The 13241-nt window shown below is 37.7% G+C and overlaps 1 protein-coding gene across 1 annotated transcript in view; it reads right to left on the reverse strand.

The window, feature by feature from the left end:
• Positions 1-13241, reverse strand: part of LOC113175387 (broad substrate specificity ATP-binding cassette transporter ABCG2-like) — a 56285-nt gene that overhangs the window by 13989 nt on the left and 29055 nt on the right. The window contains exons 6-9 of the mRNA XM_077803322.1: positions 11181-11329; positions 6869-7020; positions 5464-5568; positions 4650-4894 (exon numbers count right to left, since the gene is read on the reverse strand). Coding sequence (XP_077659448.1) covers positions 4650-4894; positions 5464-5568; positions 6869-7020; positions 11181-11329 — 651 coding nt within the window. The remainder of the gene's footprint in view (positions 1-4649; positions 4895-5463; positions 5569-6868; positions 7021-11180; positions 11330-13241) is intronic.

Here is a 13241-nt window from a genome sequence, read left to right on the forward strand (position 1 = left end):
AAAAAGAAAAATGAAAATAAAAAGGAAAGAATTCCCACTAGAGGTAAAGTTTTTATACATGATTTATTATTACAAGAAATATGGCTACATAATCAAATCTCTCCATTGAGATCAACAGTTTAAATGGCATGGCTAGAATCCCTGGGAGAATATAAAGCAATGTACTTATTAGATGCTTTCTAAATTAAATTGAAAATTAAGGTATCTGTTGTTTGGAGAACTGATAAAACAACAGAGCAGATGATTGAACAAGCTAAGTTTCCTCTCAGGATCCAACAGGCTCTTGTAGTTTAGGGCTGGTTGAGGTTCTGCACCCACAATGCCATACAGGGTAAAAAGTCAAGCACACGATAGGGAAAGTCATTTTTAGGCACAAACTAAAGTCCAAGTGGCTAAAATTTTAGACCGAACTGAACTCTCAACTTTTGTGCCCGTAAACATGCATACTTTCATCCATTAAGAGGTTCATATGAAAGAGGATGTCTTTCCTCTGATTAGAAATAAATAAAATTTCAGGGCTGGGAATGTAGCTCGGGAGTACAGTGCTTGCCTAGCATGTGTAAGACAATGGATTTGATCCCCAGCATCACAAAGTTAATAAGTAATAAAATTTTAAAACTACACACACAATTTCTTACAATGGAATTTTGTACAAACAAGGAAGTAGGGGTGAGCAGGATCCTTCCACTTTACCTCTGGTAAAACCCCATTTGTTTGAGAAAGTGCATTGTCACTGTCACCAAATCACTCAGCCAGCTCTCTCTGGGGACACCCAAGTGCTTCCATTACCACCTCTTCCATCTCCTCCATCACTGCTTGTCCTTCAACCTCAGCCACTGAGGCCTACAGTTAACATGTCCCACCTGAGCCTCCCCCTCCCACCCACCCCCCACCCAGCCTCGCCTACCTTCACCTAATCAATCAGCATGAATGGCTCCCAAGGAGACTTGACAACATCCCTTTTGTTTTTAGGATAAAATCTCTCAAAAGGATGCCTCACTTAGCAAAGGCTTAAGGGTAACTGTTATAATTTAGATATGTGCTGTTTTCTCAAAGGCTCATATATCACTCAAAGCATGAATAGTCACAGGTAAAATGATTAATTTATAAGAGCTGGAACTTCATCAGTGGTTTGATCAACTTGATGGATTAAAAATTTATAGGCAGTGAGAGTGACTGGAGGAAGTAGGACACTGGAGGCATGCCCTTGGGATTATATCTTGTCCCTGACTCCACCCCTGCCCCCCACTTCCCAGCCACCAACAGCTGAGTAGCTTTCCTCACCCATGCCCTCCCACTACGATTGTTGCATCATCTTGGGCCCTAAGTAATGGAATTGGCTGAAAATGTACTGAACTTCTGAAACTATAAGCCCACAATAACTTTTCCTTCTCTAAATTGTTCTTGTCAGGTATTTTGGTCACAGGGATGAAAAGCTACACTATAATATAATTTATTCAAGTAATTCTAATTACTAATGGGGAAATTATAAAATAAAGAAATGTTAGTCTAAAGAAAACAAAATATGTATCTTGAAAACTTCAAAGCTAAAAGAAAATCTCAATAATACAGTAGTACCAATATATGAAGTAATCTGTAAAGGACATTTTAGGCAAGAAGAAAACCAAAGTAGAAAAAGGGACTCATAATCAGAAAACACTGGTTTATGAAGACTACAGCCTAGAAAAAAAATATTATTTAAATCTTTTCTTTGCTAGATGTTCTTAAACATCCCTTTGCTAATAAGACAGAACTCCATTCTGCATATCTTCACTACTCTCAGAATATATTCTACTTCATGTCAGCAGATCAACCTTCCAAAATAAATGTTAATGTCTCTGCCAACAATCAGCATGAACATGTATATAAGCCTATATTTTCATATGGTATACTTTAGAATATTCAGTCTTTCAAACTAGACACTGCATTCTTTGTTTCTTGTGCATTTCAACATGACATTTTATACTAAATATTATCATTAGAATGCTTCTTACAAGTTTCAAAGCTTTTAAACTATTTTTAGTCAGTTTTCAAACACAATGACAAAACTATGAATCCTATAATCATGCCATACTTTCTCGAGGTCTCCATGTGTCATTTTTCTTGCATGAAAAAAAAGAAAACCACTAGGCAAACTAAATATTGCACAATCGGGCAAATGACACTCCATGAGCTTTGTACATGTGGCCTCTATTTTTAACAGAAGGATAAAAAAATAAATTCTTGCATAAGGTTACTGTGTTTTTGATCAAATGTGTTAACCAACATTTCTCAAGGTGTATTCTGAGGGATGTTTGCTGCTTTCACTAAAAAAAATGTTTAGCATGCTAATAGGAAAAATGATGTTCACAGAGATTAATAATAAAGTCCTTCAAATTGATTGGATCAGAACATCGTTGTCACATTAAATGAACGTTAAGTCTTCTGTACAGATAATCAATTCATTCCAAAATGTTGCAAATAAATGCAGCCTTTGGTTAGAAACCAAGTCTGAATTATGTATGTATCTAGTTCAAATCAAACGAGGGCTCTGAGAGAACAGATACAAGATATTATCAACAGAAAGAAAACATTTTCACAACTCCATGTACAAAACTTTGAGAAGTAAAAAAACAAATGGTTAAAAACACCAGGCCAAGGGTCAATAAGCTGCAGCTTGGGGGCCATAATAGGGTCAGCAACCTATTTTTTGCTCTGCTCAAAAGTTAGATGGTTTTATGTTTTTAAAGAATTGGCCAAAGGGAAAAAAAAAAGCTAAAGAGCAATATTTCTTGTGATAATGAAATTTACTAGATATTCAATGTTCATGAATAAAGTTTTATCAGAACACAGCCAGGTTCATTTGCTTATGGCTGCTCTCACAATAAAATGACAAGAGTTGACTATCTGAGACAAAGACCATGTTGGCCTGCAAAGATTAAAATATTAACATCTGGCTCTTGACCAAAAAGCATTTTCCAATTCCTACACTAAAACTCCAGTATTTAAAAATTGTAACAAAAGGTGTCCCACTAAACTTAGGGAGCTATAAGGTTCTACTTTTATTATTCTCTGAACATTACTAGAATTGCTTTTGTGGAACTGAGTTCACTGATGAGGCAAATAAGCTAACATGGAACCTAGAAGCTCTGGGTCTGCTGTTTGCACCTAGGACCAGTGCATGGTGGTACATGCCTGTAATCCCAGTGACTCAGGAGGCAGAGGCAGGAGGATCATAAATTGGAGACCAGCCTCAGCAACTTAGTGAGGCCCTAAGCAATTTAGAGACCCTGTCTCAAAAAAAAAAAAAAATAAAAAATTTTAAAGATAGAGAGAGGAGAGAGAGAGAGAGAGAGAGAGAGAATTTTTAATATTTATTTTTTAGTTCTCGGCGGACACAACATCTTTGTTTGTATGTGGTGCTGAGGATTGAACCCGAGCCGCACCCATGCCAGGCGAGAGCGCTACCGCTTGAGCCACATTCCCAGCCCCCTGTCTCAAAATTTTAAAAATAAAAAGGGCTGGGGATGTGGCTCAGACACACACACACACACACACACACACAGAGACACACACACACACAAAAGAAGCCTAAGACCAAAACAAAGCACAATTAACAGCTATGTTCTGATCAGGCTTGTCCACAACTACCTACCATATATGCATATATGTTTTGGACAAGATATTTATAAACCAATTTACAGGCAAGTAATTCAAAGCAGAGCCCAAATCACAAAGAAGAAATATTATCACATCACTGTTTGAAAATAGGTAACTCAGGTTGATAGATCTAACATACCTAACAGCTCCAAATGACATTAGATCTATTCTCAAAGAAGAAAACTTTACCTTTCACTGATAGGACACAAAAGTATTCATGTTCTGACAGAAATGCCAAAACACAAGTATCAAAATGTTTGGGAAAATTGATAGTATATTTCAAAAAGCATGTAGACGCTCAAATATTTTTGGAAGGTGACAATACTTACGCATGAAAATTACAGTGCACTAGTTAAGTATCCTGCAGTATTTCATTAGAACCAACCATATAACATCTTTCAGTACTCAGCAGAGATTCAGTGAATGTTAATAAAAATAGTAGCACCAAAATAATTAGTAAAATTGATTTCCTTATGTAAATGATGGACCAATGTCTGGAAAAACTAGTGTTTTGTGTGGCACAGAGATTAAAAATAACAACAACAAAAACTAGACCTTTAAAAATGATAACCAACAACCACCCCAGAGCCAACCAAAAGAAAAAAGGAACAGTATCTCATGTTAGTTAAGAGAAGTAATGAGACAGTAAATAGCCTTGTTAGGTCTGATGATGAACATCTGTAATCCAAGCAACTAGGGAGGTTGAGGCTGGAAGATCACAAGTTCAATGCCAGGCTTGGTATCTTAGTGAGATTTTTATATTGAAATAAAAAAAAATTTTTGAAAAGGGCTGGAAAGATAGCTCAGTGGTAAAACAAAACAACAAAAAACAGCTTTCCATATGTAAAAACTAATGTTTTACTGTTCTATTGACTGTTTCTCTATCCAAAGTGTAGTGCAAATGACAAGTTAATGGAAAGGTAGGTAGAAGATACACATAATCCTGACCGAGACTAGAACCAAATTGTTCCCACAGTAGTACAATAGAGCACAAGAGCCTGGTAGGTTACCTGAGGAATAGTGACCGAGGGGAAACCTAGATAATTTCTGAATGCACGCCAGAGAATCCATCTGAACTGATGGCAGAAGGAGGTGACGTGAGTGATCTCCTTAAAGCCTGAGCTCCTCTTCTGACCATCTGAGAGCTCCTGTAATCTAGCTTCTGTGTTTCTGTAGAAGGAGGATTTGGCATAAGATTCAGCTAATGTGTCTACGACTAGCTTTTCTCTCTTGGAAAACTGTTCAGCCCTGTTGGCTTTGGAATAAAAGGGATAAAGAAAATAACCATTATTAAAAGATAACAGCTGATTTAACCTGTTTTTCTGTGACTCGTTTTTTGGATAACACCTTAACTCTAAAGCTTAAATATAAAAAATCACAAGGATTGTCATTGCTTTACACATTAGTAAGCACAGCTAATTGACCTAATTTCTGCCATAATCTTATGGATATAGAAAACTGACATTGTCCTAACTATTGGGACTCTTGTTCTTAAAATAGACATCGTACCACAGCCATAATTATTAATATAAAATCTAGTCCTTGCTTTCTTCTATGTCCAGATGCATAAAGTGCCAAGTTTCTTATTTTTAATGTAATAAAAACCACAAGCATATTTCTTTTTAATGCAAACTCGCTTTATAACTCACAGTACCATATAAATATACATGAATAAGTTAAATTAAAAAAACAGCACTCATGGGCAATGAAGCCTATCTGTTGATTGGTGTCAGAACACAACATTAGTGTAAATTCAAAAGCAATGTTTTAATGAACCAGCACAAATCAATCAGGCAAAAACATGTGAATCTGAGACTCATATACCTTCACAGTCGTCTTCTTTTCTATTTAACACTATAGCAGAAGAGTCTCTATTAATGACGTCCAAAAAGAAGTATGCAGGATTGTTGTAGGGCTCACACTGGTAACCTATGAAAGAAAACCAAAGAAACCAACCTGATGGTCTCAGAAAAAAAAAAAAAAAAGTGGATCACCTCCAGAGGGTGACGGAGGTGAGGCTAAGAGAATCTAACAAATTCTCCCTCATCCTCTTGCTCTTTTTTACCCTAATTTGTCTCTTCAGAACATTTTATATTAGTCCTTACTCATCATAAGTCAAGAAACTCAAAGAACTATTAAAATCCTCTGGTGCTTATCAGGACTTCTTCATAAATCTAAAGCTAGGTCCAAGGAAAAAAAGTGTTAAGTGCCTGGGTGCACTGGGCTTAAGTTCACCTGGAAAATTCTGTAATGGCAATACACATAACAATTATTGCTTCTCTGCCATTTAAATAGAGGTTCAAATGATCACCTCTCAAGCTGCCATAATTCCACGTAGATGACAAATCTCCAAAGCACCATTATGAAGAGAAGGTGACCAGCATAGCACATCTGGGCTCTTACCTCAACTTCTTGTGGCACAATCATCTGAACTTGGCCTGAGGTCTGACTCTTAAGTTCATCTACTCTGGATTCCACACAGTCATGAGTACTTGATCATTTTTAAATGACAGACATTAAATAAAAATTAAGAAAATAGCTAGTGAATATTTAAACTTCATTTGGGACCATAGAGAAACATCTAGAATCATATCCAAATCTCTAAAATAAAGTAGATCTCATAAGCCATTAAAAAAATCACATAATTCAACCTGAAATACAAAGATCCAGGTGTCTCAGAAATTTTGGTGCATCAAAGTCAGATTTAGAACCAGCCACTCTAATGACTAGCAGGTCACTCAAATTCATTCAGGGCCTAAATCTGCAATCTCATCTTACTAGAAATAAAGTACCATGTCCCTGAGCCTCATGAAGGCAGAATATAATCACATGTCAGAGGGAAAGCTAAAAAAAACACAATCTCCTATATGGTCAAGAAGAAGATAATGTTGGGACTTTCCATAAATATTCAATTGATGGAATAACTGGCTGTTGGTCCAACCAGTTAAGCACAGAACTTTCAGGGAAAGAACATCATAATTTTGAAGCACAACAAAGGCCTAGTAGAAACACACTCACACACGCACACTCTAATATGAAAACAAAAACAACTACAGAACAAGCAAGTGCTGCACAATGAAGCAAAATTTAGCACCAAACTGAAGATCCTTTGCAGTGATGGAACCTGAGATCCATCTGTACAGAGATCAAGTAACACTCCTGTTGACCCCTCCGCTCTCCACAGGAGTCTGTGAAGGAAGGATCTAGTGCATGAAAAGGTCAACCACACCTGCTGATTCAAAGTACTCCAAAGCCTTCTGGGCAGGACCGTGGTACATGAGTTTTCCTGAGGCCAATAAGGTGAGGCTGTCAAACAGCTTGAAGATGGAATAGCGAGGCTGATGAATGGTGAAGATGATTGTTCTTCCTCGCTCAGAAATGCTAAGTTTAAAAAGGAAAACTATTAGCCATTAAATATCTGATTCCTGCACTTCTTAGTAAAATATTTTATTTCTGCTGTCACCCAGTTTTTCTTAATTTTCATTTATGAACTTCCCCCTTTCATCTCCTATTTTCTACTTAGGGAACATAAATTCAATGCATTTATTGAAAATACTGTTTTCTTGTTTTGCACGGTGGAGTGCACAGCAAACTTGCTCCTGCAGAGAGCTCTACCTAGTCCTTCTCAAGCACCACTCTGTACTCAGGCTGCTTAAATATGCAGGTTCTGTTTCCAAGGCCCTGAGTTCTGTCTCAGCCCCTCATTAAAAGAAAATAGTTATAGTATTGGGTATAAATTCATCATTCTCTAACAAATACTACTAACAGAGTTATAGATAATAAAAATATCATGGATATGTTCCATAAAGGGACCTGAACTGCATACCATGACTTGGCATCTCCACTTACGTGTGCAACTGAAATCTTAAGAAGTTTAAACCATACACATATTCCTATTCTTCTGTTCTCCTCTTCTAGCATAGAAACTCGTTTACAGGGGCATGGGCCACAGACGAAGAGGAAGCTACTGATAGAGAGGAGAAGCCATGAAGGTGGTGTGTCTGGAAGCTTAAAAAGTGGGCCAAAAGGGGACTGCAGAGGCCACTTCCTGTCTAAACACTAGAAGGAATACGTACTTGATGGATCCACCAGAGGTTTAAGAATAAATATTTGTTTCCAATTTAACAAGGGAATAGTTGTCCTTAACATACTCTAGAAATACTGTTATCAAGCTTCTATAAATGGTCACTTCTCTCCGTTTTTTCCTCTCCCATCAGATTAAAAGACATTTAATACAAATTCTTCAAATTCCTATAGTATTTGGGACCCTGAGACAGGTGAACAAATATTTCATTACTGGTCAGACTCCCCTATTTTGAGTTTGATTTATCTTAGCAGAGCCCTGGACCCAGAGGGTACTGGTGTTTGGATTGAAGGAGTTGGCCAACTGCTACCTTGGATATGACTGTCAGCTTTTATCCTAATGACTGGATGAGTCATGATAATCTTAGGACCAGTGGATATAACTCTTAATGATAATAAATAATCTGCTTATAGGACTTTTTTTTCTTTTAGAAAACAAATCCTTTAAGTTTTACTTGATATAATACATTTCAGTAATTATTATAAATAGCTCTTAGACTGTGAAAAATTGACTAGTGTGATAAAATACACAAGATGTATTTTTTCCTCTTTGATGAAAATCATGTCTATAGCTAGTATGACAATTATAATACTTAATCGTATTGGATGTATGGCACGGCAGTGATGACAATTAGTACTCAGGGCTGTCTGTTAGTAATTAGACCTTGGAGAAGGGACAAGGTTGGTATCATTAGCAGGGCAGCACCTTGCCCCTTCTGTCAACTAATCTATCTGGTAATTGTCTCTAGCCTTCAAATTGACTACAGACCATCCCTCGAGTGGAGAACTTTGGGGGTGTGAAACAAGTCTAAGGGCTTTTAATCCAGGGGGAAAAGGCACTGGTATTATTCATAGCATGACCTGAGGTTGGAGAGCCTATAACCAAAAGTAGAAGGTAATTTCTTGATGGATGGAGGTTCCCTTGAAGCACTGCCAACATAAATCTACCTCAGTTAAGTAGTCAGAGTAACTTTTCAAGATTTCAGATGTGAGATACTTCTATTTCAGTCAATGTATTCCAAATCTTGATGTTTTTGTTTCCCTTTAATTCTAAAGTAAACAATTATCATGAAAAGAAAATAAGGCAGAAATGTTTACAAAGTGGGTGGAGGACACAGTAGACAGCAGAGCAATTGGAGGTCTGGTTGCATTAGAAAATTAAATTACTTGTTTGAGTAAATAAAGGAATATATTGAGAAAATGGGAGTCACTCTCTCCTGTCTGATATCATTTATAAATATGAAGATGGCAAAGACTCAAAATGACAAGGAGATTTTAGACTGGAATTCAACTATTATTGTGAAATTTTTAATAGGTACACACTAACAGAAACAGCAACAGTGACAGATGTATTTTTACAGGGTTCTTTCTTTTCAAATATATATGTGCATGTGTGTACACACATATAGGCACATGCACATAAAATATTTATATTCCACATATTTCTAAGTAAAATATAGAAGTACTTTTTCTACATAGTATACAAATATAAACATACATACTCATACATGTGTTTTCCGATGTTTGCCTACAACTGTCTGTTGGCAATGCCAGTAGCAGTAACAGTAAAGAAACAGACCTTGGTTTCTAAATATAGACCTTGGTTTTCAAATACACAAAAAAGAGCAGAAATGGCAGACACAAGAAAAGTACAAGACAAGATAGAAACATTACAATGACCATAAAGAATAGAAATGCTTAGCTGGGCATGGTGGTCCATGACTATAACCCCAGCAACTCAGGAAGCTGAGGCAGAAGGATTTTAAGTTCAAGGATGGCCTCAGCAATTTAGTGAGATCCTAAGCATTTTAGCAAGACTGTCTCAACACAAAAAACTAAAAAGGACTGGGGATGTGGCTCAGTAATAAAATACCTCTAGGTTCAATCCCCATTAAAAGAAGAAGGAAGAGAGGAAGAAGGGGATAAGAAAAAGAGGAAGAGGAAAAAAAAGAAAAAGAAGAAGGAGGAAGAGGAGAAGGAGGAGGAGAAGGAAGAGGAGAATGAGAAGGTAGAGGTGGTGGGGGTGGAAAGAAGAAAGAAGAAGAGAAGAATAGAAATGCTTGAAGAATGATTAGGGAGACATTATAAAAACACGTAAGCCACATTGAAGAGACTTCCACTGTTCAAATTTGGGTTAATTTCAACATTAAAATAGTGTAAAACATCAGGTTTTACCCATTTCACAAAATGGGAAAGGAGAGAAACCTCTTCCTTCCAGAGAATGTCAAAGACGGCATGTTTGGCTGCTACCACAAGAACAGGAGTTGTGGTGCGTGGGGAGACGTTGGAGAAACTGGATATTGGCATGAAACACTGTTCAATTCCATTGTTCTCTTCCTTGATAAAGTAAAAGCATCACTTTAATTTCTTCCATTTTTTCAGGCCCCAAATCTTAGGAGTTATTGTCTCAATCCTCACACTCCATGTCCACTTTCTGAGCGGATCCTGTTGGTTCCATTTTCAGAACAGATCCAGAAGCCAGGCTCTGCCCATCGTCAGCTTCCTAGTCAAAGCTGTCCTACTTTAGCAGCTCCTTCCTAGTGTCCTCCCACTCACCCTTGCCCAAGTGTTCTCCAAATGCCAAATGTTCTCCACAGCAGTCACTGCTCTTCTCCAAAACTCTCACAAAGCTTGCCACCTCCTCTAAGGACAGGAAAAGCCACGCTTCTTACAATGGCCCAGGAGACCTATGCAACCTGCCACCAGCCCAACTCCAACTCTCATGGATTCTAACTGGGATAAGTTGAGCTGTGGTCTCCCCAAAACTCATATGTTGACGTCCTAACCCTCCAGGACCTCAGAATGTGGCTACATCTGGAGACACAGTCATCAAAGAGGTCACTAACCTTAAATGAGGTCATTAAGGGGATCCTCATCTGACTGGGACAATTTTAGAGATCAGTTCACAGACACCGAGGGAGAAGATGGCCATCTGCAAGCCAGTGAGAAAGGCCTCTGAGCAGACAACCCTGTGGACAGCTTGATCCCAACTGCCAGCCCCCAGAACTGAAAAAAGGAATTTCTCTTAAGTCCCCAGCATGTGGTATCATTATGGCAGTACAGTAGTCAGCCTCCACCCACACTGGTCACAGGTTCTAAACTCTCTGGTGCTCCACATTCCTTAGACATGCTCTGCTTCAGGGCCACAAGCTGCTCCTTCCAGCTACAACTTTCCACTGCAGAATGCCGCAGGTCTCACTCACTCACTCCCAGCTCATGCGTCACGTGCTGTGGTCTTCCCAGCTCTTTAAAAAAGATCCCTACCCCACCACTGGCGTCCCTCCCTCTTCTATTGCTTTTTTATTCTTGATAACACTACTTTGTTCATTGGCTGTTTCTCTCTAATCAGGAAGGAAGAAATTCTGCTGTTCATTTCCAAATACTCAGTAGGAATATCTGGCATACAGAAATCACCAAATATAAAATAAATGAAAGAACAATATTCTCATAGCATTTACCTTTTCAGGAGCAAAAGGATAGCAACTGCTGTGCTGGAGTCTAAACCAGCTGTGGGCTCATCCAGGAACAAGATGGGAGGATCCGTGATCAGCTCCATGGCTATGCTGGTCCTTTTTCTTTCTCCTCTAGATACAAACTGGGTTCCGGCCTAAAACACAAAGTTATTGTTATTATCTACAGAAACAACCACAGTCACTGTCATTTAGTAGATTAACCTGTGCCAGTCCTATTAAAGACACTTTATATTGTTGTCCTCAGTATTCTGAGCAGCAAATAAACAGACATCTGAGAGAAGAGAGGGTTTCTCTTTTACCAGATGAGTAAAATGAGGCTCAGGGCATAGCTTCTGGATGGCTGGACCAGATATGAAGGCTGTACTTTTAACAGCTAAGTCCCCAGCTTATGGTAAGAAACATACATATTTTTCTTATCAAGTCAAATATTTAAGTTTAGCCAAAGTAAGCTGGAACACTAAACGAAACGTCCCTGATAGTGGAATCATACAATAAAACAAGAAATAAAGAGAGGAGGGGAACAAGGAAAGTCTCTCTAGTAATTATTAGTCTTCTATCAATGTCCCAAACACTGTGGACTTTTGGAGACCTCCAAAAGTCTCCAAGTGGATTTACAAAGAATAGACTCACATACCACAGCACATCAGCACATCAATCACTGCAAGTCTTTCTAAATTGACAGTATGTCCACCCCAACTCATTGCACAATTCCTCATTTATTCTTTGAGACAAATCTAGAAGGTGGTATAATCCACAGGGCCACTGAATCAGTGTCTTCAACCAGTCTATATAATTTTGTGTGATGAGGGAAGTAGGAAAGTTTTGGGGAGACAGAAAGTAGAAAACAATTCTGAAATTCAGAGTCTCCAAAGGGATAATAATCAAATGCTACCCAAGGCCCATGACTGGGTCCTATTAATGGTACTACAAAAGATATTTGGAGACAATGTGAATGTATATGGGCTTGACATAGGTGATGATATGAGCATACAGTCCATTTTATTAGTTGGTAATGGTATCGTGGTAAAGTAAGGAAATGTCATTTTATAGATGTAAAATAAGTATTCAGGGAAGAAACATCGTATGATTTTATTTAAAATACTCAGCATGAAATTACTGAAGTAATTATGGCAGGTGGTATTTACAACTGATAAAGCAAGGTGAATAGTATGATTAAGTATAGTACCATATGATCTAACAATCATATCATTATCACGTTGACTATTTTCTCTACACTTCTGTTATTTTAAAAATTCATAACATAATAAAATTATTTCAATTAAATTAAATAAATTATAGCAAGTCAATAACTGCCTTAACATATTTTCCCTGAAAAACCCAAATAATTAATTTTGAGCAGTGCCTGCTTAAAGTTAAAGAACATAGCAAAAGACTACCTTACTGGGAAGGCAAAATCAAATAAATAAAGAGCCAAAGGAAAGAAAACTCAATGAGTCATAAAACAAAAATAAGTGCTAAATGGTGGCATCCCAGGATTATTCTTCCAAACAAAGTACACTTCACATAAAATACTATCAACAGGTACCAGGGGAAGCAGCAGAGAGTACAGCCCCTTAATTCTTCATTGCCTCTAAGGAAAGGTGATAACAGGGGATGTCAAAGAAAAAAAAGGCTATAGAAAAATAACTTGGTCACTACACAAATTATAACTAAATCCTAATGTGACCAAATACAATCTTCAAAGCCAAATTACCCCAAAAATGAACTCCACAGAACTAGAATCCTTGGATTCCTAACACATCAATTCCAGAAATACACCATAAAAAAAAAGCATAAGAACAAAGTCACCCCAGTGGAAGAGGGAGAAGAACTACTAAATGGATAATAAAAAAAAAAAAAGGAAGAAGAAAAGTTAGAGGAAAGACGTCAAAGAGCCCTGACTTAACAACAAGGGTGAGAAGACCACATGGAAAAGGCCATGTGAGGAGCATGGCGCATTCCTGGGATTCAACCATCATTAAGATTGCTTCTCCAGCTTCATTTCCACCTTCATATTATGTAACTTGACTTTTCTCATCATTACAG

Source organism: Urocitellus parryii, chromosome 10 (assembly GCF_045843805.1).
Source record: "Urocitellus parryii isolate mUroPar1 chromosome 10, mUroPar1.hap1, whole genome shotgun sequence".
In the NCBI taxonomy this organism is placed as follows: domain Eukaryota; kingdom Metazoa; phylum Chordata; class Mammalia; order Rodentia; family Sciuridae; genus Urocitellus; species Urocitellus parryii.